Source organism: Marasmius oreades, chromosome 7 (assembly GCF_018924745.1).
Source record: "Marasmius oreades isolate 03SP1 chromosome 7, whole genome shotgun sequence".
Classification (NCBI taxonomy): domain Eukaryota; kingdom Fungi; phylum Basidiomycota; class Agaricomycetes; order Agaricales; family Marasmiaceae; genus Marasmius; species Marasmius oreades.
This window is the reverse complement of record NC_057329.1, coordinates 765,364-789,584: the sequence shown is the minus strand read 5'-3', so window position 1 is coordinate 789,584 and position 24,221 is coordinate 765,364. Positions and strand designations below refer to the sequence as shown.

The window sequence follows — 24,221 nt, the reverse complement described above, 5'->3', positions numbered from 1 at the left end:
GGCCCAAGCTTTCATATTTCACTACTCGAAGTCGATCTACATTCCGTTTCGAGTCTCGTCGCGTGGATGATGATACTGCCGTCACCAACAAAACAGCCATCCGACACCTGCCAAGCTATGCAGTCTCTGAACACCCAGGAGACAGTATCGTGGCTCATGTGTAGTCGAGGTGGACTTGAAGCTTCGAAAACCATGCTCAGCGGATTCAATTTCACGAGGCTTGAGTGAGTCAAAACTGCCAACCTTGTGCTTAGAACCGGCCCTAATTTGATCGCAAGATCGAAGACGACGAAGTTAATTTTCACACTTTCTCCCGAGTATCGTTAGAACTTCTTGTTTACGCCCTTCGACACAATGACACTTTGACCGAGAAAAACAGGTTGACCATGTATCGATTTCCCCCTCATTACATCCAATGAGTAATGTTGAAATTTGTTGAAATCGAGCGTGAGCACATTCATCAACAGACCTAGAAGCCTGGCAATCGAGCTATGATTCAGAGCAAGACTAGGGAACGAAGACCAGGTGTTTCAGGTGGTCAGGCCATACCTCCAGTACAAACAATTGAAGACAATGTGGGTGACTGCTGTACCTGGCATCTGGAGTAATCGGAACCAGGATATTGGGTTACTCCCGCTTTTGATTGACCTATTGGGGACGAAAGATAATGCAAATCTTGAGGTAAAGGTCCGCCCACCGGTCCATGGCATTGGATGTAAAACTTGAACTTGAGGACGTCACTGTGGCCAGACCCCAAGTGCAACGGTCGCGGCCATGTGCGTCAAATCAGAACTCGCCTGTGTGAATATATGAAATGAGGATGAGAACGCTTGAGAGATGCCTCTGAGAAGATGTGGAGCGGTTAGGGGATCCCACAGTATCGGTACAGCGATACAGGCTAGCAGCAGTAGCTGTCACAAAGCGGTTCGTTATTCGTCGAAATAAAACCTCATTTGGTCAAAGGCAGCGCATCGTTTCAAGCTCATTAATGCACAGGAGTCTAGGAGAGCTCAATAGTGTTGTCCTCCACGCGGAACGAAACTGACGACGTGGTTGATGATTGAGAGCTATAGTGATAGTACTCAGATGGCGAAGATTCCGATGCAGACGACGATCCTTTTCGCTTATCATCCAGCGAGTCGCAGAAAGAGATCAAACCCATCGTGGTCGCCATAGGAAGAGCGAGTGCTGACAGTAGACGCGTGGAAAAAAGAAAACACAGCTCTGACATTGACAAGCACCTCCAACATAGCTATAACGACACCAGAATCTCTCATATTATGGGTCCTGAAAGGGCTTTATTCGACCGAATGATGTTTCAGCAAGTCACAAGAAGTCCAAAGAGAGGCGGAAACAAAGGGAAAAGGGAAAAAGGAAGGTAAAGGACTATACACGTGCAAGAAGCCTGCAAGAAGTCTAAGAAGCAATGAACCTGACAACCCGAGCCTCACCAAATACATGCGACCAGTCCACCTTTTATAAACTGGGGCTCTTTTTACTCTTAATCTCTTACTCCCATCATCTACCCGACCCGTCATTCTCTTTTGTCATGGAGGTCGTGCTCCCCGATGGTGTACCGAACCAAAGTCGTATCAAACGCAAGCCGCCACCCCGTCTAGACGTTACTGCACGCTATCCACCGCCCGACCCAAACGATCCTTTTGCACCGTTATCTGTGTTGCGAAGTAGATCTAGTGCTCTCCTCGGCTTTTCATCCAGTCAGGACAACTTGTCACCTATATCCCCACCGGGCTATCGAGCTTCATTCCAGCTCTACCCAGCGGCACCGTTGAACCTAGACGATCTAATCACATTTCAATCACGATGCGACTTTGAACTTCATGGAGAACTGGCCACCCCGCCAAGGTCGCCTGTTGCAGAAGCACACTATAGACGGAGGTCACAGTCAGTCATGGGTGAGCGGTCCTTTTTTCTTCAATCGCCGTCCTCTGATCGTAAGTTCAAAACCGCATTCAAGGCCAGTACAATGCACACCAATACTCCGTGACGTTACCAAAATCTGCGCACAAAGAAAGTTTATCTCGTGAAGCGGGTAGTGATAGCAGTGGTACGGATGTTGAGGGTGTGGACAGCACGCGTCCCACCTCTCCTACCCAGAATCAGAGAATCGGTGCCCATGGCAGAATCTCTCACTTCTTTACACCCCGTAAAAAACCCAGTCAGATGAGCATCAATAGTTCAGTCTCAATCGCATCTTCCAACTCCAAAACCCCCACGAAACTCTCGCTTACTCGTCGGCCGTCTCTTCTCCGACTTCGTTCGCCACTTCAGTCGACCCCCCGTATTCCACTCCTCCCAGCACCTATACGCGTACCTTCAACTCCCGCCAAAAACACACTCGATGGCCGAGTAGGAACGGTTCGGAGGAATCATTTCTCTCCAGGCGTGATCCCGAAGGCGATCATGGGTATCACTCTCAACCTGAGATCTCTAATAGCCGGCAATTTTCACCTCCTCGCCGTTCTCTGAAGCATTCTGTAGGAAGCAGCCTTACAAGGTGTGCAGTTATACCAGACATCCACGTCCTTCCCTCCACACCTCTCGCACCTACTATCCCCGCTTCCGTCCCAGAAGGTCCCTCAGTCTCACCATCCCCCGCTAGAAGCGCGGACTCTTTACACAGCTCGTCATCGTACGTTGAAGTTTCGTTACCTTCCTCTCTCGTAGGCCACGGCACGAACGCCAGTCATTCTGAGCCATCATGTCCGCCCAAACCCGCCCGCACTGCTGGCAAATCTAGTAATATGACATCTCCTGAAGCTATCACGTCATCATCATTGTTCTTTTCCAATACTCGAAGGGCATCAATACAATCAACATCCCTCGATTCCACGTCATCAGCAACCACCGCCTACAGATTCCCTTTCCGACGTTCGTCACCCAGAACGTCGGGAAGCGTGGCGGGAAGTATGGCACAACGTTCGTCCACCTCCCGTTCGTTTCAAATCTCAAACCCCACCCTAATATCGCCCGCTCCGACAGTTGCTACGAGGGATCTTCCTGGCGCACCTTCAGTTTCAGCTCAAATCAAACCTGAACATATCAGTAACTCCACCGCCACACGTTCAGATGAATCCGGAATCGGGTTGTCAGGCGACCTGGTGTCTGCTCCAAAAACACCTCCGTCGTCGGCTCGGAAACAAGACATCAGAACGAAGATGAAGGACATATCCGCATCGTACGCACCGTCCACGCCTCACCATACAACTCCCGAACTTGCGTTGCCCACCCAATCACAGTTGATTCGTGCTGCCGCTCTCCCTCTCATCACTGAATCTGGGGTGCGGATATCCTTTGGATCTTTGTTTACCCGGATTGGTGCTGCTGTGATAGTGATTTTTATCAGACACTTCTGGTGTCCGTTCGATCAGGATTACGTTCAAAATCTCGTCGACGTGGTGAGGATTAACCACGGGATCGACGATTTGATCGATGATGTACAGCTGGTGATTATTAGCAATGGCTCTCATACCCTGATCACCAAGTATAGGCAGATATTCAAGATGCCGAAACGGGTGGAAGTGTTCACGGATCCAACGCTACACCTCTATGAGGCGCTGGGGATGCGAATGGTTGGGGAGACGACGTCAAGGTCGGTGTCGAATCATGCGGGTGCATCGACATATGTGAAGCGTGGGATGCTTGGTGGGATGGCGACGGTGGTGATGCGTGCGTTGAAGGTGGGTATGCCACTTTGGGAGAAAGGCGGAGAGAGTAAGCAGCTTGGTGGAGAGTTTGTGTTTGTGAATGGGTAAATGCACCCAAATTCTATTCTGACGGCCAATTGACTGAACATTATCTACAGCGATTCATGTATCTTCGCCCATCGCATGCAAACGAAACACGATCATGTTCCCGTTGCCGACATTTTTCGGATTGCGGCGTCGATAATGCCTAAAGGATCTCCATCGCCAACTCCTCCGCCAGAGCCAGAGCCTCTTGCGAAAGCCGAGGTGTCGGAAGGCCCAAGCGCTCCAGGCCCTACTTCTCAACGACTGGAATTTAGAATATCGAATCATCCCTACGTGTACCACTCTCATACACTCCCAGTTTCATCTTCACCCTCTAAACACCTTCGACGTAGAACCGCGAGTCTCACGTCTAGTGATGTACGGTTCAGAGCCGCTGCACGAAAAGCTAGAGTCAGAGCTAGTACTATCTGGACAATGGATGTGAAAGGGTATGATTACGCTGGAGATGGGAATGTGCACGAGGAGGGTGTAGAGGAGAGTGAGTCTGAACGGTGGAAGAGGAATTTGTTATCTTTGAGGGCGGAGAAGGCTGGTGAAGCAAATATTGAAAAGGTCTCGACGCAGGAGCAGTTAGAGGTGAACGTCTGAACCTACGCCAACAAGGGGTTGATGGCCTTTGACGACGTTAACGTTTCTTCCGCTATTAGAGTAGACGCTGTCGCTCATTTATGTATATTCTATTAGTTGTCTGTATTAAGTATGGTGTGTTGTATGTACTAAGTATTGTATCATTCTTGTCTTACAGTCCTGGCAATGACTGTCTATCATCTCGCCTCGCTAGTAGCTGTTATCGATATCTCTGAACTCTCCTGTCACTTCGAAAGGGCGTGGTTTTTTAATTCAATTCTCGACGGGCAGTACCTTCCTTGTGTCCGACATTGAATGGCAGGTTGACAGTACTTTGTATGTAGATCTCATTCATTCATTTTCATATGTACAAAAAAATGCAAGATCGGAAACTGGTTAACTGGCTACAGTGGTATCGCGTCACAGTCACTTTTGTTTCACCTTCTACCTTCACCGCCGACCACTAAAAACGAATTGGTCTCACTGTCGGTGTCAAAGTTACAAGTTGATAGTGACGCTGCTTGGGGTGATTCTGTTCATGGAACACAAACGTAAGGCGCAGGGCGAGGGGCAGGTCAAGGGACAAGACAAGGCGGGGGACGTCGACGACGGGACCAGCACCAGTAACGAACAGCCGCCACCGAAACGTGCTCGCCCGACATCAGTACCATCCGAACTACCTGATGTTAATGGCATCATCCTCACAGAGTTTGTCGAGAGATATCTTCCCAAGACGTGCTCCAACGATGCAGACAAGGTTTATATCCTCTATAAGCTCGTTAATGAACTCTGCGGGAACTCCCGGTGGAAGAACGTCCTTAACCTTAAATTCACAGATCTGAGGTACTGCGAGAACGCTGTTACAAACGATGCCGAGTTGGGGAACATTGTCGGCGATTGTTTCAAGACGAGCGATTGGAAAGCACTCTTCGAGGATCCAAGTTAGTTCAATGTGCTGTTAATGGGCGATTACCTTTATTCATACAATGGGTTCAGGATTGCGACGTCGACTTTCAAGTAGTGGCGATATAACAAAGTGTAAGAGTGCCTCTCGATTCTTTCTGCGGGCTGTACTTATCTGTTGCACCTTCATCTCTCGCTGTCAATCCCTCATACATCTGCAACAGATTTCAAAGAAGCATTTGAGACGGATTACTGTACCCCACGCCCCGATATTCTTCTACGTATCATGGACACATACAATATACACACGGAATACTATAATCGCTCGTTCCCTGTTGTCCAGTCGTCGGGGATGGGCAAATCGCGCCTGATGGATCACTCTGCCACACTTCGGTTTACGATTCCTTTCGTCATCCATGAAGAGATGGACTTCGGTGCAGAGAGTAGGCTCCTTCCCATAATCCTATCTGTACTTGTACTTACACCCGGCCTCATAGCTTACCCTCCGTTTGACCACCAAGTTCGCGAGTTTCTCACGACAGGATTCGAGTACGACGTGGATACCGTGACACGACCTCTTGTCTTCTTGCAAGCTCTGTTTAGCGAAACGGTCGCCGAACTCCAATCATATAAAAAAGGAACGCCACAAGAGATTGCTGGTAAATGGTACGAGTGGATGAAGGACGGGTCGACTGTAGATAGCGTGGGTACAAACAGAACTATGTTCTATGACCGAGTGGTAGAAAAGGCTCGAGAGGTGGGTGTACACCATCACGACTGTTACCCGTTTTTGACTCACGATCTGGGTAGTTGAAACGTTCAAAGCCCGCGAATCACCAGGAGCTTCTTAAACGTCGTGCAGAAGCTTTGATCACCGTAGTTAAATCATTCGTCAATCGTTTAGAGGAGCTTTACGACAGGAGAGCTGAATTCTCTGCGATTGTCTACTTTGACGAAGCCCACACGTTGTTTTCAACGTCGAATGGACCACATAACCGCACCCCTTACTACGCTTTGATGCGCGTCTTGCACATAATTTCCAACGAGCGGATCTTCTTTGTTTTCCTGTCCACAGACCCTATCCTTATACGGTCCACGGACTTCAAACCCCCAACTGTCGCAAAGGCTGCATGGTACCCATCCATTCGAGTCCAAAAAAGTAACGAACTTATCCCGCCCTTCTTCGAGCTTCCATTTAATGCCTTTTGTCGAGGGTTCACAACACAGGCAAAGGAGGAAGGAAAGTTGACGCTTGTAGGAGTTTGCGAGCTGGGACAAATGGCCAAGTTTGGTCGCTCGATGTAAGTGGGATGAAGCTGCACTACAACGTGTATTCAACTTGAATCCTAGGTGGTACGCTTATTGTCAGAGCCTCCCGAAGGCAGAGAAAGGCAAAACGATTGATCTGGCAGTGACGAAATTGCGAGGTGGTGCCTCCGAGTCATCCTCTGGACATCATGCAGATCTGGCGGCACTTGATTTACGAGTTCATATTGAGTTTGATGGCCTTCAAAGGCTCTCGCGCACAACACAGGACGAACTTGTGAAATCGCATATGCGATGCGTCTGCAACATTCCTGGAGACCGAGAATACGTTGAAACCGCGTATCTATCTGAGCCAGTGCTGTCGGAAGCAGCAGGACGCATCCTCAATTCCGACGTGTCAATTGTCGATAAGGCCCCGGATATACTTGAGGATGCTTTGAAAACTGGGTTGCTCGCGCAGGAGGAACGTAGGCAACTCGTCGCTCGAACTCTTCTGACCGTCGCACACGACGAGGCTGCTAAGCTCGATTCAAGTTCGACATTTGAACTGCTGTACCATCGGCCAATCCGACTAGTGGTGTTTTTGGAGAAGCTTCTCGCACCCGAAATCTGGGAATCGGTCCGCCACGCCACCCCTGTCCACGCATACAAGGATGATCCCGAACTCGAAGTCGCCTTTGCCAACACCTGGCTAAACTTTTCCCATTTCGTCCGCCTTGGCGACCCCGAATTGTTCAATCTGCAGTTTGCATCCGAACTGCTCAAGCGAGGGGCGGCGATGCAAACCTACAATCAGCAAAACCAGGACGTTGGAATACCACTCCATAACGGGGATCCAACCTCGATGATTTCTCTAGAACGAACAAGCATGGCTCAAATCAAAGTGCTGAATATCCCGCAACGCATAGCTGTATCTCCAAACCCGAGTCTGATTGGAGAGTGTCACGACGATTTGCCGATCCTGTCTGTTTCCATGCAGCTCGGGGTGGAGAAGTTCGGAGTCGAGATTATGACAACGCAAATAGACACCGACACACCCTCTGCCAATACACCCTCTAGCGCGAGCACTGCTCCGGTTGATATTGAACGACGCCATTATTCTATCGTGCTCTATGGCTGTACTGCGGACACGTACTCCTGCGTCGGTAATCACGAGTCAAAGTATCAGAAGCTCCTTCAAAAGCCAAATTGTTTCGACGACTACTCAAGGAGGCATAACCCAGATCTTCTCGATGCAGTTCGCAAATTGGCGTCGGAATTGAACGACATCGTTTGGCGGAATTGATGAATGTTGACATTTCTACTTGCGTTGCATTTGCTTTGAACAGAGACTTGCCATATGGTGAAGAGAAGGACAACCTAAAGAGAGTGCCCACGTCGTGGGGAGGCAAGGGATAAGTTGGCGACGGATCCTTGGTAAGGATCTCACTCTGTGGTCAATGGTAGCACGAGGCCGATGTCCTCAGTTTGACTCCCTTCAAGGCTAGATTGTTTTTTTTTTGTTCCAGTTTTCTGCCGGTTTTTTGTCACTTAAAGCATGTGGGTCAGCGGCCAGCACTTCTGCGGGATAGAACTACAATTAAAATTTCGAAAAAGTACATGGGGGTTTCAGAAAGTAATTTCGGGCCTTCTCAAAGAAACGAGTGAGGCGGGAGGCTCATGGCTTAGCCTCATTCAAGCACTCGCTCCATCCTCCTCAACCGGTTGCGCCGATTCGTTTTCTCTGTTCTGAGCGCAGGCGCAGGTTGCGGGAGATACGCATTTGCAGCTAAACAACAGGATATCAGCTCGCCATTGCTACGGCGGAGAAAGCGTTTCAGAGTCGACACATACCTGTCTGCGCATGGGCACCTAAGTTGAGCACAGAAAGCACACCGGGCGTTGACGGGGACGCTGAAAGTCTGGGTTGATAGTCCAATGTGAGCATAGACCATTCGGAGTACGGGACATTGGAACGTACGGTTTTCATACTGAATAGGTTTGAAGTTTTACGGTTAGCTAGTAGCTGGCAGTTGGTAAGTAGCTCGAGGGCCTGAAAGTTCGAGTCTGCTTGGGTTGGGCCTTATAAGTTTTAGGTTGAAGTGGAGTCCAGGGTTTCATGTCCTTTATTTGGAAGCAGGCAATAAGTTAGATCCGTGGCCACTCTTTTCATAACAGCTCCAGGGCTGTCAGTGGCAGAAAGCTTGCATGTTATCAGCCGACAAACTTTGTTTCTTTTTTTGTTTTCTTTCTCCATGCAATATTATTGGGTGAATGTCAGGAGACTTCCTGGTCTCGAGTCTTATCATAGACCACCTGCTCTCCTCAGATCTCCTATGGACTCGAATCTCCGGTTTTCGCGCCCTCCAAGCAGGTACTAAGTCCAATGCATGGCCACGCTTTTCTGACTCGTTGAAGAATCAATAGAATGAACACCTCCAGGCTGTCAGTGGCGGACAGGAAGCTTCTTCAACCGCACTAATGACTCAGTCAGATGTGTTAACTTTGCCTTAAATCCCGATGCGACCTGTCCTTGAACTTTGGAAATATATCACAGTGCTTCAACTGGTCGGATAAATACCTCCAGACAGTCCGAATGTGGGGAAGGCTACTAGGAAAGCGAGTACTAGTTCGGCCGTATTATTATGTAGTGCCTTGCAAATTCAACAGACCATGTAGGATAGATAGATAGATAGATTACATGGCCCTGAAATCGAGCAATCCGAGTCTCGAGCCTCTTAAGAAGCCGGTAGACTCTAAGGTGATCAGCAGCCTTGGTAAAGTACAGGATTAGAGTGTACTAATACTACCTAGTGTATCAAGTAGAAAGATGTACTAGACTAACTATCATCTCCACTCTCCAAGGATCATTATAGTTTCCAGTAATTCATCCGGTACTTGTTTGTGCCTAGTCTTGTGCCAGTATACATGGGTCTAGATGAGTTGCAGATACCGGAGCGGCGGAGCCAGTAGCAGGCATCAAAGCAACTGAGCGATAGTTCTACTATCGTCCTTTCCTTTGAACCACGTTCCACGAAATCGTCGCTGGTTTCTCTCGCTATCTACATTACATTTTCGTTACCCACCATCCCACCTATAACTCCATCATTAAACTCATTTGGGGTTATTATTCTTGGCACATACTAATAACACCAAGTTCAAACTGATCCTCGCAGGAGAACAAATTACCGCCGGAGGATCCCGCCGACCCAGCAGCGTGATCTGGCCGCGTTCCCCAAGCCAACACTTGCCTCCAGCTCAACCTACACTTCACTTGCATAGGCATCAGTTCACGATAGACAAAGTTGGACGTCCAAGGCTGGCCCAAAAATTGGGCAATCGGCAATGGAACTTGGAATAGAACTACAGATAAAAATTCGAAAGGGTACATGGGGGTTTCAGAAGGTACTTTCGGGCAGGCTCATTCAAGCACTCCACCCTCCTCAGCCGGTTGCGCCGATTTTTTGGCAGCCGCGCAGACGCAGTTTGACTCCGCGTGGCCCGCTATGCATTCGCAGCTAAACAACAGGATATCAGTTCGTCATTGCTACTAATGGTGGAGAAAGTGTTTCAGGATCGGCACATACTTGACTGTGCATGGGCACCTAAGTTGAGCGCAAAAATCGCACCGGCCGTTGACAGGGACGCTGAAAGTCTGGTTTGATAGTACGATGTGAGCGTGGACCATTCGGAGTGCAGGACATTGGAACGTACGGTTCTCATGGTGGGTAGGTTTGAAAGTTTAACGGTTGGGTAGCTGGCAGTTGTTAAGTAGCTCAAGGACCTGACTCGAGTCTTGGTTGGGCTTAATATAATAATCATAAGTTGAAGTGGAGTCCAGGGTTTCATACCAATTCGTGGCCACTCTTTTCCGACTCCTTGGGAGAGTTACAACAGCTCCAGGGGGGCTGTCAGTGGCAGACAGAAAGCTTGCGTGCTATCAGCTGATCCGAACTTTGTTTTCTTTCTGCAACGTTGGGTGAATAAACTTCTTGGTCTCGAGTCTCTTCATACTGTAGACCACCTGCTCTCCTTTTCGCATGGATTCCACAACTCTCTCAGCTTCTGTCTTCGAAAACTGGAACTTGAGCTGGAGGAGCGGCGTGGCAAGAATGATCTCTGATTTTCATATCCTTACTCGGAAGCGGCCTAGCGGGCGCTCAGCCGACCCAAACTTGTGTTTTTTTCAACGCACAAACGACTCGGTCAGACGTGTTTGAATTCTGTCTGTCATCCGGTGTGGACTTTGGGAATAATGCCGACGAAAGATCCCTGGGATAACTATGTTCCCCAGACAGGTCGAATGTGGAGAAGGAGTTCCGCCATCTTATGAGGTGTCTTGCAAATCGCCGTTATGAATCTGACCCATGAGTGGGCGTTAAATCATGTACCGCTATTAATGACAAGTCCGCCGACGGTGAAAATAACGCGTGGGCTTCATCAAAGTGGGCAATCGCACAGAATTCGACTGTCTCCTCGGTAAAGGTGTAAACGCCTGACGAGTGATTGAGCTGCGGTGCTCAAATCATCTGCACAGTCTTCGAGAGGCTTCTGGACATTTGCGGGTTCTAGCTTTTCCAAGTGATGGAATTGTGGGTCAAAACAGTACCAATCATTAAACTGTACACGCACCTCCCGAGCCTTTGCCACCATCCGGCCATAGAACATAGTTCTGTTTGTACCCACATTATCTACCATCGATCCGTCCTTCATCCACTTGTACGATTTACCAGAAATCTATTGTGGCTTTCCCTTTTCGTACGATTTGAGTTCAACGACCGTTTCGTTAAAAAGAGCTTGCAAGAAGACGAGAGGTCGTGTATATTATGGACTTGGTGGTCAAACGGAGGGTAAGCTATGAGGAGGGGAGGTAAGTACAAATGTACATCAGAAGGAACCTACTGTTGCACCCGAGTCTCATCACTTGATGGATGTTGAAAGAAATCGTGAACCGCCGAAGTGTGGCAGAGTGATCCATCAAGCGTGACGTGCCCTGGCCTATCCCCAACGATTGGACAGCGGGGAACGAGCAATTATACTAGGGTTGCTGCGGTTTTATACCGTGTTTGTCCATGACACGTAGAAGAATACCGGGACTTGGGGTAGAGTAATCCATTTCAAACGCTTCTTTTAAAACTGTTGCAAACGTGTGAGGGATTGACAGACACAGCGTGGTAGAGCGCACGTTGTACTAGATGTAAAGGTAGACCTCGAAGAGCCAATTGACGAGAAGAAAGAGTACATGTCTTCGTTATTGGAGCACCTCTTGGGAAGATAACTTTCCACGAACTCCTTGAGGATGCGATTAACATCAGGCAGTTCGGACTGCACCGACGTCGGGCGAGCACGTTTCAGTGGCGGCCGTTCGTTACTGGTACTAGGACCGTCGTCGATGTCACCCGCCTTGCCTTGCGCCTTGCGTTTGTTTTGGACCTGTTCAGAGTTACATCAAGTACTGTAAATAATGGCGACACGTCAGATTTGATTCAGAGTGATTCACCATAATTCACAGCTCGGAAATAAAACACGGACAGAGGGACCAACAATGGAATTTTCGTTTCGTCTTCTCAGTGAAGGTGAAAGAAAAAGGGACGGCGACCCCCACGTGATTCGGCACCACAACGGCTATTAGTATCGCGAAGTCAGTGCCCACCCTCTTTTATCGACGCGACGGTGACCCAAAACACAAACTCTATCTCCGGTCAGAGCATCGGAGGTTGTCTCAGTAATATGGCCAATGTTAACGTGTATAAGTGCAATCGGTCTTTCGATCGCATAGCTGTGACTGTGATTCAGAGGCTACATGTATCGGTGCGCAGTTCGCATTTCAGCCTGAGGCTTTTACTTACCAGGTTTTCCCGGTCATTCTTGCCCTGTCTGACTCGAACACAAAGTCGGTATCGAATGGTCGGATCCTGTTTGTTTCCATGCAGCGCTTGGGGTGGAGAAATCTGGTGTCGATATAATGGCAATGCAGATAGGTAGCGACACTCCGACTTCTGCCACTGAATACACCCTCTAGCGTGAGCTCTGCTCCGGCTTACATTGAACGACACCATTATTCCATCGTCGTACTGAGGACACGTACTTCTGCGTCGGTAATCACGAGTCAAAATATCAGAAGGTCCTTCAAAAGCCAAATGGGTTCGATGACTACTCAAGAGGGCACAACTCAGATTTTCTCGCTGCACATCGCGAATTGGCGCCGGACTTGGGGAATGTTGGCATTTCTACCCGTGTTGTATTTGCTTTGAACGGAGACTTGCCATATGCAGGAGAGAAGGACAACCTAAAGAGTGATGGATCCTTGGTAAGGATCTCAGTCTGTGGTTAATGGTAAATATTCAGTTTGACCGGTTTCTCACCCTGGTTTACTTTCTTATTCTAGCGACCAGCATTTCTGCGGGATAGAACTACATCTAAAATTTCGAAAGAGTACATGGGGGTTTCAGAAAGTAATTTCGGGCCTTCCCAAAGAAACGAATGAGGTGGGGAGGCTCATGCATCATGGCGTAGCCTCATTCAAGCACTCACTCCACCCTCCTCAGTCGGTTGCGTTTTGGCTTCCTCTTCTTCGGTGGCTTTAAAAGGGCAGTTGCATTCTTTCTCCTTGGTTTTTTTACCTGTGCATACACACCTAAACAACAGGATATCAGTTCGTCATTGCTACGGTGTTTCAGGATCGGCAGATACATGGATGAACACTTGCACTTAGGGTTCTGATCCTTGCAAAACGGACATCGGGCGTTGACTGGGACGCTGAAAGTCTGGGTTGATAGTAGTAAAATGTGAACATAGACCATTCGGAGTACGGGACGTTGGAACGTACGGTTCTCATGATGAATAGGTTTGAGGTCTAACGTTTGACGTTTGGGTAACTGGCAGGTGGTAGGTCGGGCATGACTTTATAAGTTCACGCCGTTTATTTGGGAAGCAGGTTCGATTCCGTGGCCACTCTATTCCCACCCCTTTGGAGAATCACAACAACTCCAAAACTGTCAATGGCAGACAGAAAGCTTGCATGTTCTCAGCCGATCCAAACTTTGCGTTTCTTTCTGTGGAGCGTTTTGGGGTGGGCACATTCGCTAATCTTTCTCCAGATTTGTGGGGAACTAGAGCCCCTTGGCTTGCGAGTATCCGTGCCTTCTGTTTGAGCAGAACTGACACAGCGGGGTCCCTCATCTTACGCATGAGGGGCGAGGAAAAGTATGGACATTTGCAGCGACCTACTAACGCGCATACAACTCCGTCACATGTTTTGGCCTTTAATTCCCTCTGTCATGATCACCCGGTGAATTTTCGAAATAAGCTTCTGAATGGTACGGACCTTAAGTATAAGCAGGTACCTCATGAACTTGATATACGAAAACGTTAACGTTCTGCGTTCTTGAATCGGCAACTTGTTAGTTGACCACGAGTGCGGCTGCGTTTCTGCTGTGGTGCTGCAACGAGCCTTTCTGAGCGCAGGGTAACACATCAGCTTTTTCAAACTGTTGACCCCTTGGTCTCCTCATACACGGAGGGCGATATGATCTGAGAAAGATTACGCACCATCTAATCCTCCGTTTTCGAAACCTGGAACTTGAGCTTGAGAAAGGTAGCGTGACAAGGAAATCCCTGACCCCAAATTTGATATATGGTCACTTTGCGGACTCCTTTTTAGTAATGAAGCTTCAACGAAGAATCCCAGTAATAACTACAGTCTCCAGATTGGTTAAAAGTGGTTGGAAAACCAATTCGGCCATCTTTGCTGCCTTTAGTGAACCGCCGTTATGAGCGGCGACTTGAATAAACCACCATCGGGACAAAAGAAATTCTTCCCCAAACCCGCAACGACGATGACGATTCCGCAAGTCTCCTGTAGATGGTATTAGCCACTCGCACCCTTGCCGTCTAAGGGTTGGCTAACATGAACGGCCCACCGGGTATGTAAACCACGAGCCCTTCTGAATCGAGAATTAAAGACCCAGGTCGACAACGAGGAGATCCAGTGTGACGGGGAAGACGTGTGCATTGAAAAAGAGGGGGAAATACAAAATTATACATCTCTTATCTCTTGCGCGTTTCCCAGTCATTCTCGTACCACCACAAAGCCAGAATAATCGTCATATGTTCAACGTAGGGGATGCTTGGTGGAATGGCGAGTGCGTTGAATACTTGACGAGAGTTGCAGAGAGTAGGTAGCTTGGTGGAAAGTCAATGTTCGTGAATGGGTACGTTGGGTTTTACGCACTCGAATTTTGACAGTCGATGACTGAACCTGTGAACTACAGCGATTCATACCTTTATCACCAACGCCTCTGCAAACAGCCCCTTGCGGTATCGGAAGGTCCAAACACTTCAGACCGCTTCTCATTCATTCCAACGGCCGGTGTTGTGACTAAATGTCGAAAAATGAAAATGCCTACGCCTCTCATCAATACACGTTCAACGAAGAACCGCAAGTCTTACCTCCACTGACATAGTACGGTTCAAACCGGCTACACGAAAAGCTCGAGCGAGAGCCACTGATAGATATGGAAAGGGTATGATTTAATCATATCATAAATATCACACAAATATCACAATTGCACCCACTGTGAAGCACAAAGCGAGTCAAGTCGGCCACGCTGTAGATTTGGTGCGTTGGGGTCGTGGGACCTGCTTGGTCATCGTCAATTTTTTTTCTGAGCGGCCTACGATTATGGAAACAGCTGTCAGATGAATTTTCAGACGGCATGGTGAAGCTGCCATTTAAGACTGTCTAGTCTAGAAGTCTAGTCTCGGACCATCCGGACATGTGATGGCCATTCCAAATATGAATATTTTTACGCGACAAAGTCCAAATTTAGGCTGTAATGTCACGTGGAGGGACGGTCTGAAGCTTGGGTCGGAAGATATGGTCGGAAAGTGCTGTAAGTGGTTCTGAACGGTGGAAGCGGAATTTGATAATTTTTGCTTTGAGGGTGGGAATGACGTTGAGAGGGTCTCGACGCAGGAATCTTGGTCAATAGGGGGACAACGTTATCGTTTCTTCCACTGTCGCTCATTCATAGTTTTTCTATATTATGATCGTTGTATGTATGTACCAAGTGTTGTAACTTATCATTCTACGTAGGCAGTTCCCATCCAGCTGACCGCGGCCTAGCCGGTGGCAAGTTATAGTCCGGTGGGGGCCCGGGCGGCTCAGGTAACTCATCGTAACGTTTTCCCTGTGCGCACAGCGCTAACAAAAATGGTATATTCTCATGATCAAACGACTCAAACGACCTTCACACTCGTCACGTCACGTGCATCATACAGCTTCCAGTAAAAGACATTCCGAGATAAGGGCCGAGGCACGAGAAACTTATCAGAGGATAAGATAGCGACTGAGATGCGCGATAAGATCGTACCACGTGCAAACGCGTCCTTGCGTTTGCACACTGCTACTCAGCTCCTTGTCTCTCTCCTTCGTCGCGCTCATCTCCCTGCTTTCTCGTCTTTTTTCTCGTCCCACCCGCCATCCCCTACAGACACCTTTTTCTTTAGCGCTGGGTACCACAGGTGCCGTCCAGATCTCTCGGCCTTTTGGCTCCCGAGCGCTCAGGTTTGGCCCTAGCCCACTTTGGGGGCATTTCTTCCCGACGCGTTTTGCTTTCCCAGAACGCGTCTTACCACGTGCCTTCACGTGCCCCCAAAAAGGTGGCCTAGGCCCAGCCTCCGGCAAACCCACAAAACTGAGATATAGCAAGACTGGCTTGCTCATGTGAACTTGTTTCTTCTCATCAAGAAACCTTTATGACCTCAGATCTAAGCAAAGAAAGAAGCCTATCTTATCCAATCCATTACAAGCGACCAAAAGTACTTGAAGAGCCTGATACTTGCGCCGACTCGGTATGTATTATAACCCAAGAGACTCGGTGGTGTCCATAACTGACCCAAGCTCACTTTTGAACAGGATTATTCCAGCGAAAACACGTTTGAAGAGGAATATCGACAGAGATGCCCGTTTTCCATCCAGAATCTTCCATTTCGGCTGTTCCAGAGGATATTTCAGCTCCAAGTAACGAAAGCGGTAGTTTGATGGTCGAGTTTCTAGTCTTGGGAGGGTTGGTCTTCACAGCAGCAGTAGCGGCCAAAATGTGGTTTTATCCGTACACAATTGAGGACTTGGAAGGACGAGTGAGGGCTGTCGATACGCTTATCAGGGATAATACGAATCTTCATTTGGATATACTTGGAGATTCTGCAACTCGTTTCAGACGAGTTCTTGAGAGGTAAGTTGCAATGACACTCGCACCTTTTGCTTTATATACTAAGAACTCCTCCTCCAACCTCCCACAATCCAACCTTGCCTCTTGAATGAGGCTGAACACCGAAGTCCGATTGATCAGGACCCGAACAAATGTGGAACCGGATCGTGTCAAGGTTGCTGCATGGATTGCGTTCCGTGTATCTCACCTGCGCAAAACCAAAGCTTGTTATTTGAAGTTGCAGGAATTGCAATTGGAAGTGGAGGTGTGTGTACACGATTCGAACCTGACAGAGAAGTTAATGAGGACTGTTCCAGGCCGAGATAGAAAGAGCGTATGCGAGGCTGACAAACAATACTCATCCCGCTTTGTAGAGGCCGTAGGCGAGCTACGTCGGGGTACCGAAGATTGCTTGTGTTTTTGTCCCCCATTGTTACTTATGTTCTGCACTTGTCGTTGCTGTGAATTTTATTTGTTTATTAAGGCTTCGAGTCTTGGTGACTGCGATCTAATAGGAGGTGTTGGCATGTGCAACGAAAGAGAAGGAAAATAAAATGAAAATAAAAGGTAAAAAAGCTCGTGCGACGCACCTGGGATGTTAGCCACAACGACTCTGCTAGTTCTGAAGAGCTAGTGGAGGACGTGAGCGAACAATAAAACCCAAACTGTAGGTGCTCGCATCGGCGAGCCCAAAACAGAGGACGAAAAAATGAGGGCAGAATGAGAGGGAGGTGGGAGGATGAGGGAAAAGAGCAAGAGCAGGGCAAGTTACCTAATAAGGCTCGGGGCGTGAAACCAGAACCCCAGTGAGGTTTCCGCGGATGCTATCTGATATTGGCTGATGGTATCAGATATCCAGTGCCCGCTGTATTTTGTCGGCTCATGTCAGATAGCGTCTGCAAATATCTCCGAGAGTACTTAACTTCATCTACTTTCGGATGTTATCGGACGGTGGCACATTCCAGCCGACCGGTTCAGATTTTGTGTACCTTACTATAAAATAGGGCCTTTTGTATGCCATTGCACGCCAGGGTCGAATACAGTCTGAATTTTATCTGATTATACACTACACTAGTTGACTACTGTGTACTACAGTGGATTTCGAATCAGTTCAAATATCACTTGCGTTCCCGGTGGTTCCCCCACCTTCCACCTGGTCAAAACCCGTGACCTTGCCTTTTCCTCGACTGCAGGCTCCCTTCCTCACTGCCACTTCTGACTTGATAGATTTCTAGAAGAGACCATTAGCCGGAAGAACGTGCATGCATTAGAACAAACTTGCCTCTGAGTTCTTTTCCCTCGATAACTGTTTATATCGCTGCAATGAAAACGAGTAAACAAGTATATGCAAAGAAGAGAAAGTCACAACTTACCTCAAGCTCGTCCTTGTTCTGCTTTTCGAACTCTGCCCAATGTGCTTCAAAGTCATCTGCTGACTTGCCCTTGTTTTCGGACAAGTTTTGCCAGTCTGCCACGTACAGCCATCTGAAATGAGCATTAGTAACAACACGACAAGGGAGTAACACTGTAACATGCTTGGGGGATATGGGATTGATGGGAATTTGGAATCGCTTCTTCTTTTGTGCTGTTGCTGTCTTGTTAGGTTGTTTGGCGCCAGCACGAGCAGTAACCCTAGTATCACGAATTGTCAGGTGGTTAAGGAGCGTTAGAAGAACGAGATCCACTCACACATCAATAGCCTGGATAAGGCGCTCGAGCTTTGGCTCCAACACCACGCAATCCATTCGACGATCATATGCGAGGTGCCGTACCAGCCCTACAAGGCCAGCGAGTCCATACTTGCCACGCATAACGAGGTGTGTCCTAGTCTCTACGGCTCCATTTGGTATGAGGTTCGTCAGGCCGGTGTCAAATTCCTTCCAAAGGTCTTCATCCGGAATGTCCTTGGTCAGATTTTGAGGTTGCTCTGTATACCCAGCATATTGTGCTAATACGTGGGTCTTCGGTGCAGTCGGAATTGATCTGGGAAGAGCCTTGACTTTACGGGTAAACTCTTCGATGAATGGATATGAAGGCGGCAATTTCGGAGCAGGTAGAACAGAGGTAGCAATAGGATTGGAAGTGGAAAGAGGTTCGGCGTTGACGTTGGCATCGGCTACCGGTAGAGTGGTGCATGTAGAGGTGGGTGCTATAGCCGTTGAGGTTGATGGAGAGCCAGTTGATTTGGTGGGTGGCAGACTCAGTGCAAATGAAGCTACACCGTAACCAAATGAGTGTAATGCCCGAGGTCGAAAGGAAGTAACAATATACCTTTTTGAGCTAGCAGTTCCATGTTTGTTACAGTTGTGAGCAGTCTGAAAGGCTCATCAGCTTCTGGAATCATTTAAGTTAACAGTTTACTTACGGTCGGTTAGCAGCTGCAGTTGTGGTGGTTGTCTTAGTAATAAAGTAGTCAGCGCGTAAAGTAGAACGGATCAACAAAAACAAACCTTTGCATTAATCTTGCCGTTCGTAATCTGAGGCGAAGTATCCTGAGAATAAGGCCATGTCAGTACATACTACATAGGCAAGATGAATAGAAGTCAATGACTTACTTTGATTTCTTTTCCTTTTCCTTTCATATTGCTGCGAACCTGATGGATTTATTAGCTTTAGGATATTTCAGAACCAATCAAGACGTAATGAATTCAATTTTGGTTTCTTCAATGGTGGTGAATTCGAGTCATTCCTGGAGTCGTTTGCAGAGATGTACCCAGAGTCAGAGGTGACAAACCCAGAAGGGGAAGTACCGTCGTTGCGAGACTTCCTCTTGTCCTGTTTTGAGCGCTCAAGCCTCTCCTCTTCCTCATCCTCATCCCCCTCCTCGTCTCCCTTTCCCCCTTCAATCCCAACCTTACATCGGTAATAGTTCTTTTTAACCACCTCAACTGCCTTCCAGTTGCCATCACACAGCTTCAACCAATCATTTCGGCTCTCCAAAAACTCAACCACTGCATCCCGCTGTCGATAGCCGATACTAGTGAAGTTTCTTGGTAAGTTCTTGGTGTCCTGACTGTTCCAGAACATATGATGGTCGCCGTAGCACTTCTTCATCTTCTCGTATGTGATATGCTGTCCGTCCGAATCTTGCATCCATGCAAAAACACCTTTGCCGTTCTTGACCTTGACGTGGCTGAAGGCATCGGGGTCTTTGGCTGGAGGACAGTCCCACCAGTCCACGTTACAGTCCTCACGTATGGGTCGGTTTGTATTCTTGACGGTGATGTCAGCGTTGGCATGCGATGGGACGGATGCGGTTGAGTCAGACATTGAGTGGGTCGAGAGCATTGGTGAAAGTGGTTGAGAATTGAGAACCGAGATCATAGTGTCTCTGTATCAAATGAGTTAGCAGATATGGCTGAAGAGGGAGAACACAACGTACTGAAGCTGATCATTCTTTCTCGTAAGACTACGAACTTCCATAGCCAAGCGATCCCTGTCCTGCTCAAGCTCGAGGAATGATGTGTTTCCGGTGGCACGGAGAACATCAGCAGTAATGGTCTTAATTTGTGCAGATAACGTTGGATTGTTGGCGATGTAGGTTGGATTGACGAGACAAAGAAAAGTCTGAATATTATGCTGATATTGTTAGTATAGTTTGTAGATAAGACTGGTGAGCTTACTTGATAACGATTTTCTACATTTGGAGCATTCATGAAGCTTTGCATTTCAGTTCTCTGCTGGCCAGTATTGTGAGATGTCTAGTTGGAAACGATTAGCATATAATTTGTGAATTAAGGAAAGCAATACATTGTCATTATTTGGAATACAGTTTTGTTGATTAAACGGCGTCTGGTTGAAATACTGAGGTAATATACTTGGTCCTTGGTGGTTGCGACGTTCCTGGTAGAAGTATAACTGCAATTACAAAGAATAGAAAAAATTGAAAACTATACGGTCATATCTTCATTAATCTCATCTTCACGCAGCATGTGTTGAAGCAGTTCTGTTGAGTTGGACCGAGTTAGCCAGATTGACAAAGGACATCAAAATTTCGAACTGCACATACCAGGTATTTGAAAGTTTTGAGGCATTGTAATTAACAGCAAATAAGAATAAAGAAATAAATAGAGAGCAAAGGGAAGAGCAAAGAGCAAAGCACAAAGTGCAAGTCAAAGAGCAGTGGTGGTGGATGTATTACAGGGTTTTGATTAATTCCATGAACACGCGAAATCTGGTGCGACGGTCGGCTAAGCAAGCGCCCTCGGGTAATGGGCGGTTGTACGTGGCAGACATGCGGCCGATGATTGAGATTAAAACTCCGACTCTGTCCCAAAGTAAATCCGATGTTATTGATAGGGCGTCGCGCGATGTTATTTCCCTTCCCCCCCATTATCACCTAGCAGTCTCTGGCCTCAAACATCTATGTCCAGCCTCCAGCAGCCTGTTTCCGAGGAGTTGAAAACTCTCATAGCAGAATGGTACTTCAATGACGGCCTCACAATGCGACAAGTGGCAACACAGTCTGGGCGGTCCCTTGGGCTTGTCCACAAGGTTATTGCAAATGTGAGGAGATTTGGAAGTGTCAACAACCCCTTCTCTATTCGTACAGGCCGGCCCTCTTCACTCAATGATGGAGACATTGAATACATCAAGGAATATGTTCGAGATCTTCGCACAATCTATCCCGATGAGCTGCAATACAGTCTCTCCGAAGTACGAAACCTTGATCTATCCATTTCCTCACTCTCCCGGATTCTTCGATCACTATATATCAGCCACAAAAGTGTCCAAAAGGCTGCTGCTGAGCGTAACGAAGAATTACGGTGTATTTGGGAGGGTGTAATGGGTGTGCCTGAATTCCGGGACCCGTCCCTTTTTGTCTTTTTAGACGAGAGTGCAGTGGACAACTTCACAGTCCAGCGAAAGATGGGATGGTCTGAAGTCAACACCCCATGTGTGGCTCGTGCTACATTTCTGCGAGGAGTACGCTACTCAATTCTTCCAGCCCTCTCTGCAAAAGGCATAGTGGCATTGGAAATCTTTGAGGGCTCTGTTACAAAAGAGTTATTTCTCAATTTCATTCGGGAGCAAGTGGTGTGTAGCAACCTTCTAACCTTGAGTTTGATTTCGCTGATATTTTCTGATAGGCACCATTGTTGAACCCATTTCCAATGGAACACAGTGTTGTCATACTTGACAATTGCAGTATTCACCATGATGAAGAGCTTCGGCAAATCATAGAAGGAGACTGTGGTATGTAAACTTACTGTGACACCAGATGCTGATGACATGAAGCCTGCAGGTGCAAGGCTTTTTTATCTACCACCTTATTCTCCTGACTTGAATGCAATTGAAGAGGCCTTCTCTTCAATCAAAGCTACCTTGCGACGATTAGAACCTCAATACCATGGCCCTGAGTCCCTTCCGTGGCTTATTCATCAGGCTGTATTGAGTGTTTCTGCTGAAGACGCATTGGGCTGGTTGGGTGACTGTGGTTATATTGGATAAAATCCTAAAAACCTATGTATTTATTCTCTATACTATGTGACATGATAGTATCTACCCTTGACATGTAACTACGAACAACTATCTAAGTACGTAAATGAGTGAATTAGGTGATAATTAAACAGATTGGTAAAATAGGCAGAAGTGAGAGTGAGAATGATAAAAAAAGGGTTTATTTAAAGCGGGCACGCTTGCCTTCAACATTAGCACTATACTCACTAGCAAACCGTTTCAGCCCACTTGCTGAACCCTCGGAAAGTCCCGTCAACTCCTGGACTCGCTCAACTGTGATGCCAACAATTGCATCAGGGTAAAACCCCTCTACACGCAAACCTTCTTTTGCCCGATTGATGGTGTCAGCAGGTATTCCTCGGCGAGCGGAAAAACGGTCAAGGCACTGGTCAAGTTCATCTTCGGGAGCTGGCGGAGATGAAGAACAAATGTGTGGTTGAACATTGGGGGAAGAGCTGCAACGTGACAACAATCTTCGAGATGAAGGGGTATGAGTTATGGGAACAAATGGCTGACTTGGAGGTGGCGAAGTGATACCCTTCATCAATCCTGCAACCATCCCAAAACCTTGTGCAAAATAATTACCAAATTCATTGCCATCCATCGAAGAACTCAGCCCCCGGGGACCTGTCCGTCCACGTGGACAAGCACTGAGGCCAGACGAGTGACCGCCAGCCCACTTCTCAAGAAGTTCAGCTGGAATGGGGTCACTGGGGTTACGAGTTGGGTCGGCAAGCTGTTTTTACTTTCAGTCAATACACGGTATATAAATATTGATATATAGACTTACGACATAGTCAACGAATTCCATTTCCCGATAACGATTCATGGCCCAGTGTTTCCCTTGTGCATCAACAAAGCAGGTGCCAGAGTGGGAGGAGTCGCCACAACGGTGGTTTTCCCTCACTGCCTTGAGCATGTGGCCAGTAGCCTGTTGTCGAGCGGTGAAGCCCGAAACATGTGGCACCTGAAAGTAAATCAAAAGATGAATATGTGATTCGCTTTTTGAGAAGACTTAACGGACCTGAGTTCCAAACGCAGGAGCAGTGACTCCAGCACAGTCCGTGGTTACTTGACCCATGAGAGATGGTCCTGAAGCAAGCAGCTAGTATATATTAAATCATCAGACCATTAGAGCCTTTGTTTACTAAAGGGCCACTTACTGTGAATGATTGTCTGTAAGGATGAAGCACTGAGTCAGTGACATCAATAGAAATGTTGACAGTCGTCGTGGATCTTGGGGTTTTGGAAAGGAGGAGCTTGATACTGTCCCAGTGTTGGTCAGACGTGACTGAGGGAGCATTTGCCTTACCCCCTGGACTGACAACATTAGAATTAGTGGTACGACCCAATCAAATATTAAAATCAAGCAATACGCACCTTCGTGGCCACCAGGGTTTGAACTCAGGGCCATTGACTCCCGCTACATACGTATCTGCAGCACCCAGTGCAGCGAATACGTGTTCGATGAACTCCGTCCGGGAGAAGAGTGTGAGAGGCAATTGGTTCGGAGCAATGAATGTCTTTGTCTCGGGCTTTGTGGAAAGCTTCATGGCACATCCATTGGATGTAGCAACAGGCGGTGGAATTTTCATGGTAGTAATCGAAACGTGAAACAAACATCCTAATACTAAATAGTAATTGTAATGTCACGTTTGGTTGAAAAAAGAAAGATCGTTGACATACCTCCTGGTTCTGTAGCATCATCTCCCACGCTTACAGGAGGCTGACTGCCAGTAGGTGACAATAGCGAGGATTCTTCATTGGTTTCCGAAGTGCCTGTTCATACGCAACATATATCAGTATGTACGGTCACTTAAATTGCCAACGTCCATACCTTCATTGTGCTGGTCAACTTGAGAGTCGCGAGGAGTTCTGGGGTCCAAAGATCCCGGCGCCGAAAGGTCTGTCAAAGGAGGAACTCTGCCGTCTGGGAGGACGACCTGAACACCTTCCGCGATCTGTCTCGATCGGGGCATGGGGAGAGGGATCGGAGCACCAGACAGTGCCTGCAGATACTCCTCCCGTGCGAGTTGAGGTGCTAGCGTAGGGAGAACAA

The 24,221-nt window shown here is 47.7% G+C and overlaps 6 protein-coding genes across 6 annotated transcripts; 4 read left to right on the top strand and 2 right to left on the bottom strand.

Moving 5' to 3' along the window:
* Positions 1–1,426: 1,426 nt before the first annotated feature.
* On the top strand, positions 1,427–2,490 carry E1B28_010953 (uncharacterized protein; the record flags this gene model as incomplete). The annotated part of the gene is made up of 2 exons (XM_043155940.1): positions 1,427–1,916; positions 1,979–2,490. 2 exons carry the CDS (start codon positions 1,427–1,429, stop codon positions 2,488–2,490), a joined length of 1,002 nt encoding a protein of 333 aa, XP_043005724.1.
* Positions 2,491–2,765: 275 nt separating this feature from the next.
* Positions 2,766–4,361, top strand: E1B28_010952 (uncharacterized protein; the record flags this gene model as incomplete). The annotated part of the gene is made up of 2 exons (XM_043155939.1): positions 2,766–3,772; positions 3,827–4,361. 2 exons carry the CDS (start codon positions 2,766–2,768, stop codon positions 4,359–4,361), a joined length of 1,542 nt encoding a protein of 513 aa, XP_043005723.1.
* A 393-nt stretch (positions 4,362–4,754) lies between these two features.
* On the top strand, positions 4,755–8,125 carry E1B28_010951 (uncharacterized protein). The gene is made up of 6 exons (XM_043155938.1): positions 4,755–5,281; positions 5,337–5,378; positions 5,468–5,686; positions 5,741–6,000; positions 6,054–6,544; positions 6,594–8,125. Exons 1-6 carry the CDS (start codon positions 4,879–4,881, stop codon positions 7,792–7,794), a joined length of 2,616 nt encoding a protein of 871 aa, XP_043005722.1. The 5' UTR covers positions 4,755–4,878; the 3' UTR covers positions 7,795–8,125.
* Positions 8,126–16,451: 8,326 nt separating this feature from the next.
* On the top strand, positions 16,452–16,730 carry E1B28_010950 (uncharacterized protein; the record flags this gene model as incomplete). Its single annotated transcript, XM_043155937.1, has 1 exon — positions 16,452–16,730. The coding sequence occupies one exon, from the start codon at positions 16,452–16,454 to the stop codon at positions 16,728–16,730; it is 279 nt and encodes a 92-aa protein (XP_043005721.1).
* Positions 16,731–17,969: 1,239 nt separating this feature from the next.
* E1B28_010949 (uncharacterized protein) lies at positions 17,970–19,284 on the bottom strand (the record flags this gene model as incomplete). The annotated part of the gene is made up of 7 exons (XM_043155936.1): positions 17,970–18,020; positions 18,076–18,334; positions 18,392–18,917; positions 18,974–19,017; positions 19,068–19,099; positions 19,153–19,194; positions 19,258–19,284. 7 exons carry the CDS (start codon positions 19,282–19,284, stop codon positions 17,970–17,972), a joined length of 981 nt encoding a protein of 326 aa, XP_043005720.1.
* Positions 19,285–19,324: 40 nt separating this feature from the next.
* E1B28_010948 (uncharacterized protein) lies at positions 19,325–20,736 on the bottom strand (the record flags this gene model as incomplete). Its single annotated transcript, XM_043155935.1, has 6 exons — positions 19,325–20,033; positions 20,085–20,269; positions 20,326–20,403; positions 20,453–20,545; positions 20,599–20,648; positions 20,712–20,736. 6 exons carry the CDS (start codon positions 20,734–20,736, stop codon positions 19,325–19,327), a joined length of 1,140 nt encoding a protein of 379 aa, XP_043005719.1.
* Between the last annotated feature and the right edge of the window lie 3,485 nt (positions 20,737–24,221).

Coding starts and splice junctions, on each gene's coding strand:
- E1B28_010951 (XM_043155938.1), top strand. CDS start 4,879: ATGGAACACAAACGTAAGGCGCAGGGCGAGGGGCAGGTCAAGGGACAA. Junction 5,282..5,336: donor AGCACTCTTCGAGGATCCAA/GTTAGTTCAATG, acceptor CAATGGGTTCAG/GATTGCGACGTCGACTTTCA. Junction 6,545..6,593: donor GCCAAGTTTGGTCGCTCGAT/GTAAGTGGGATG, acceptor CTTGAATCCTAG/GTGGTACGCTTATTGTCAGA.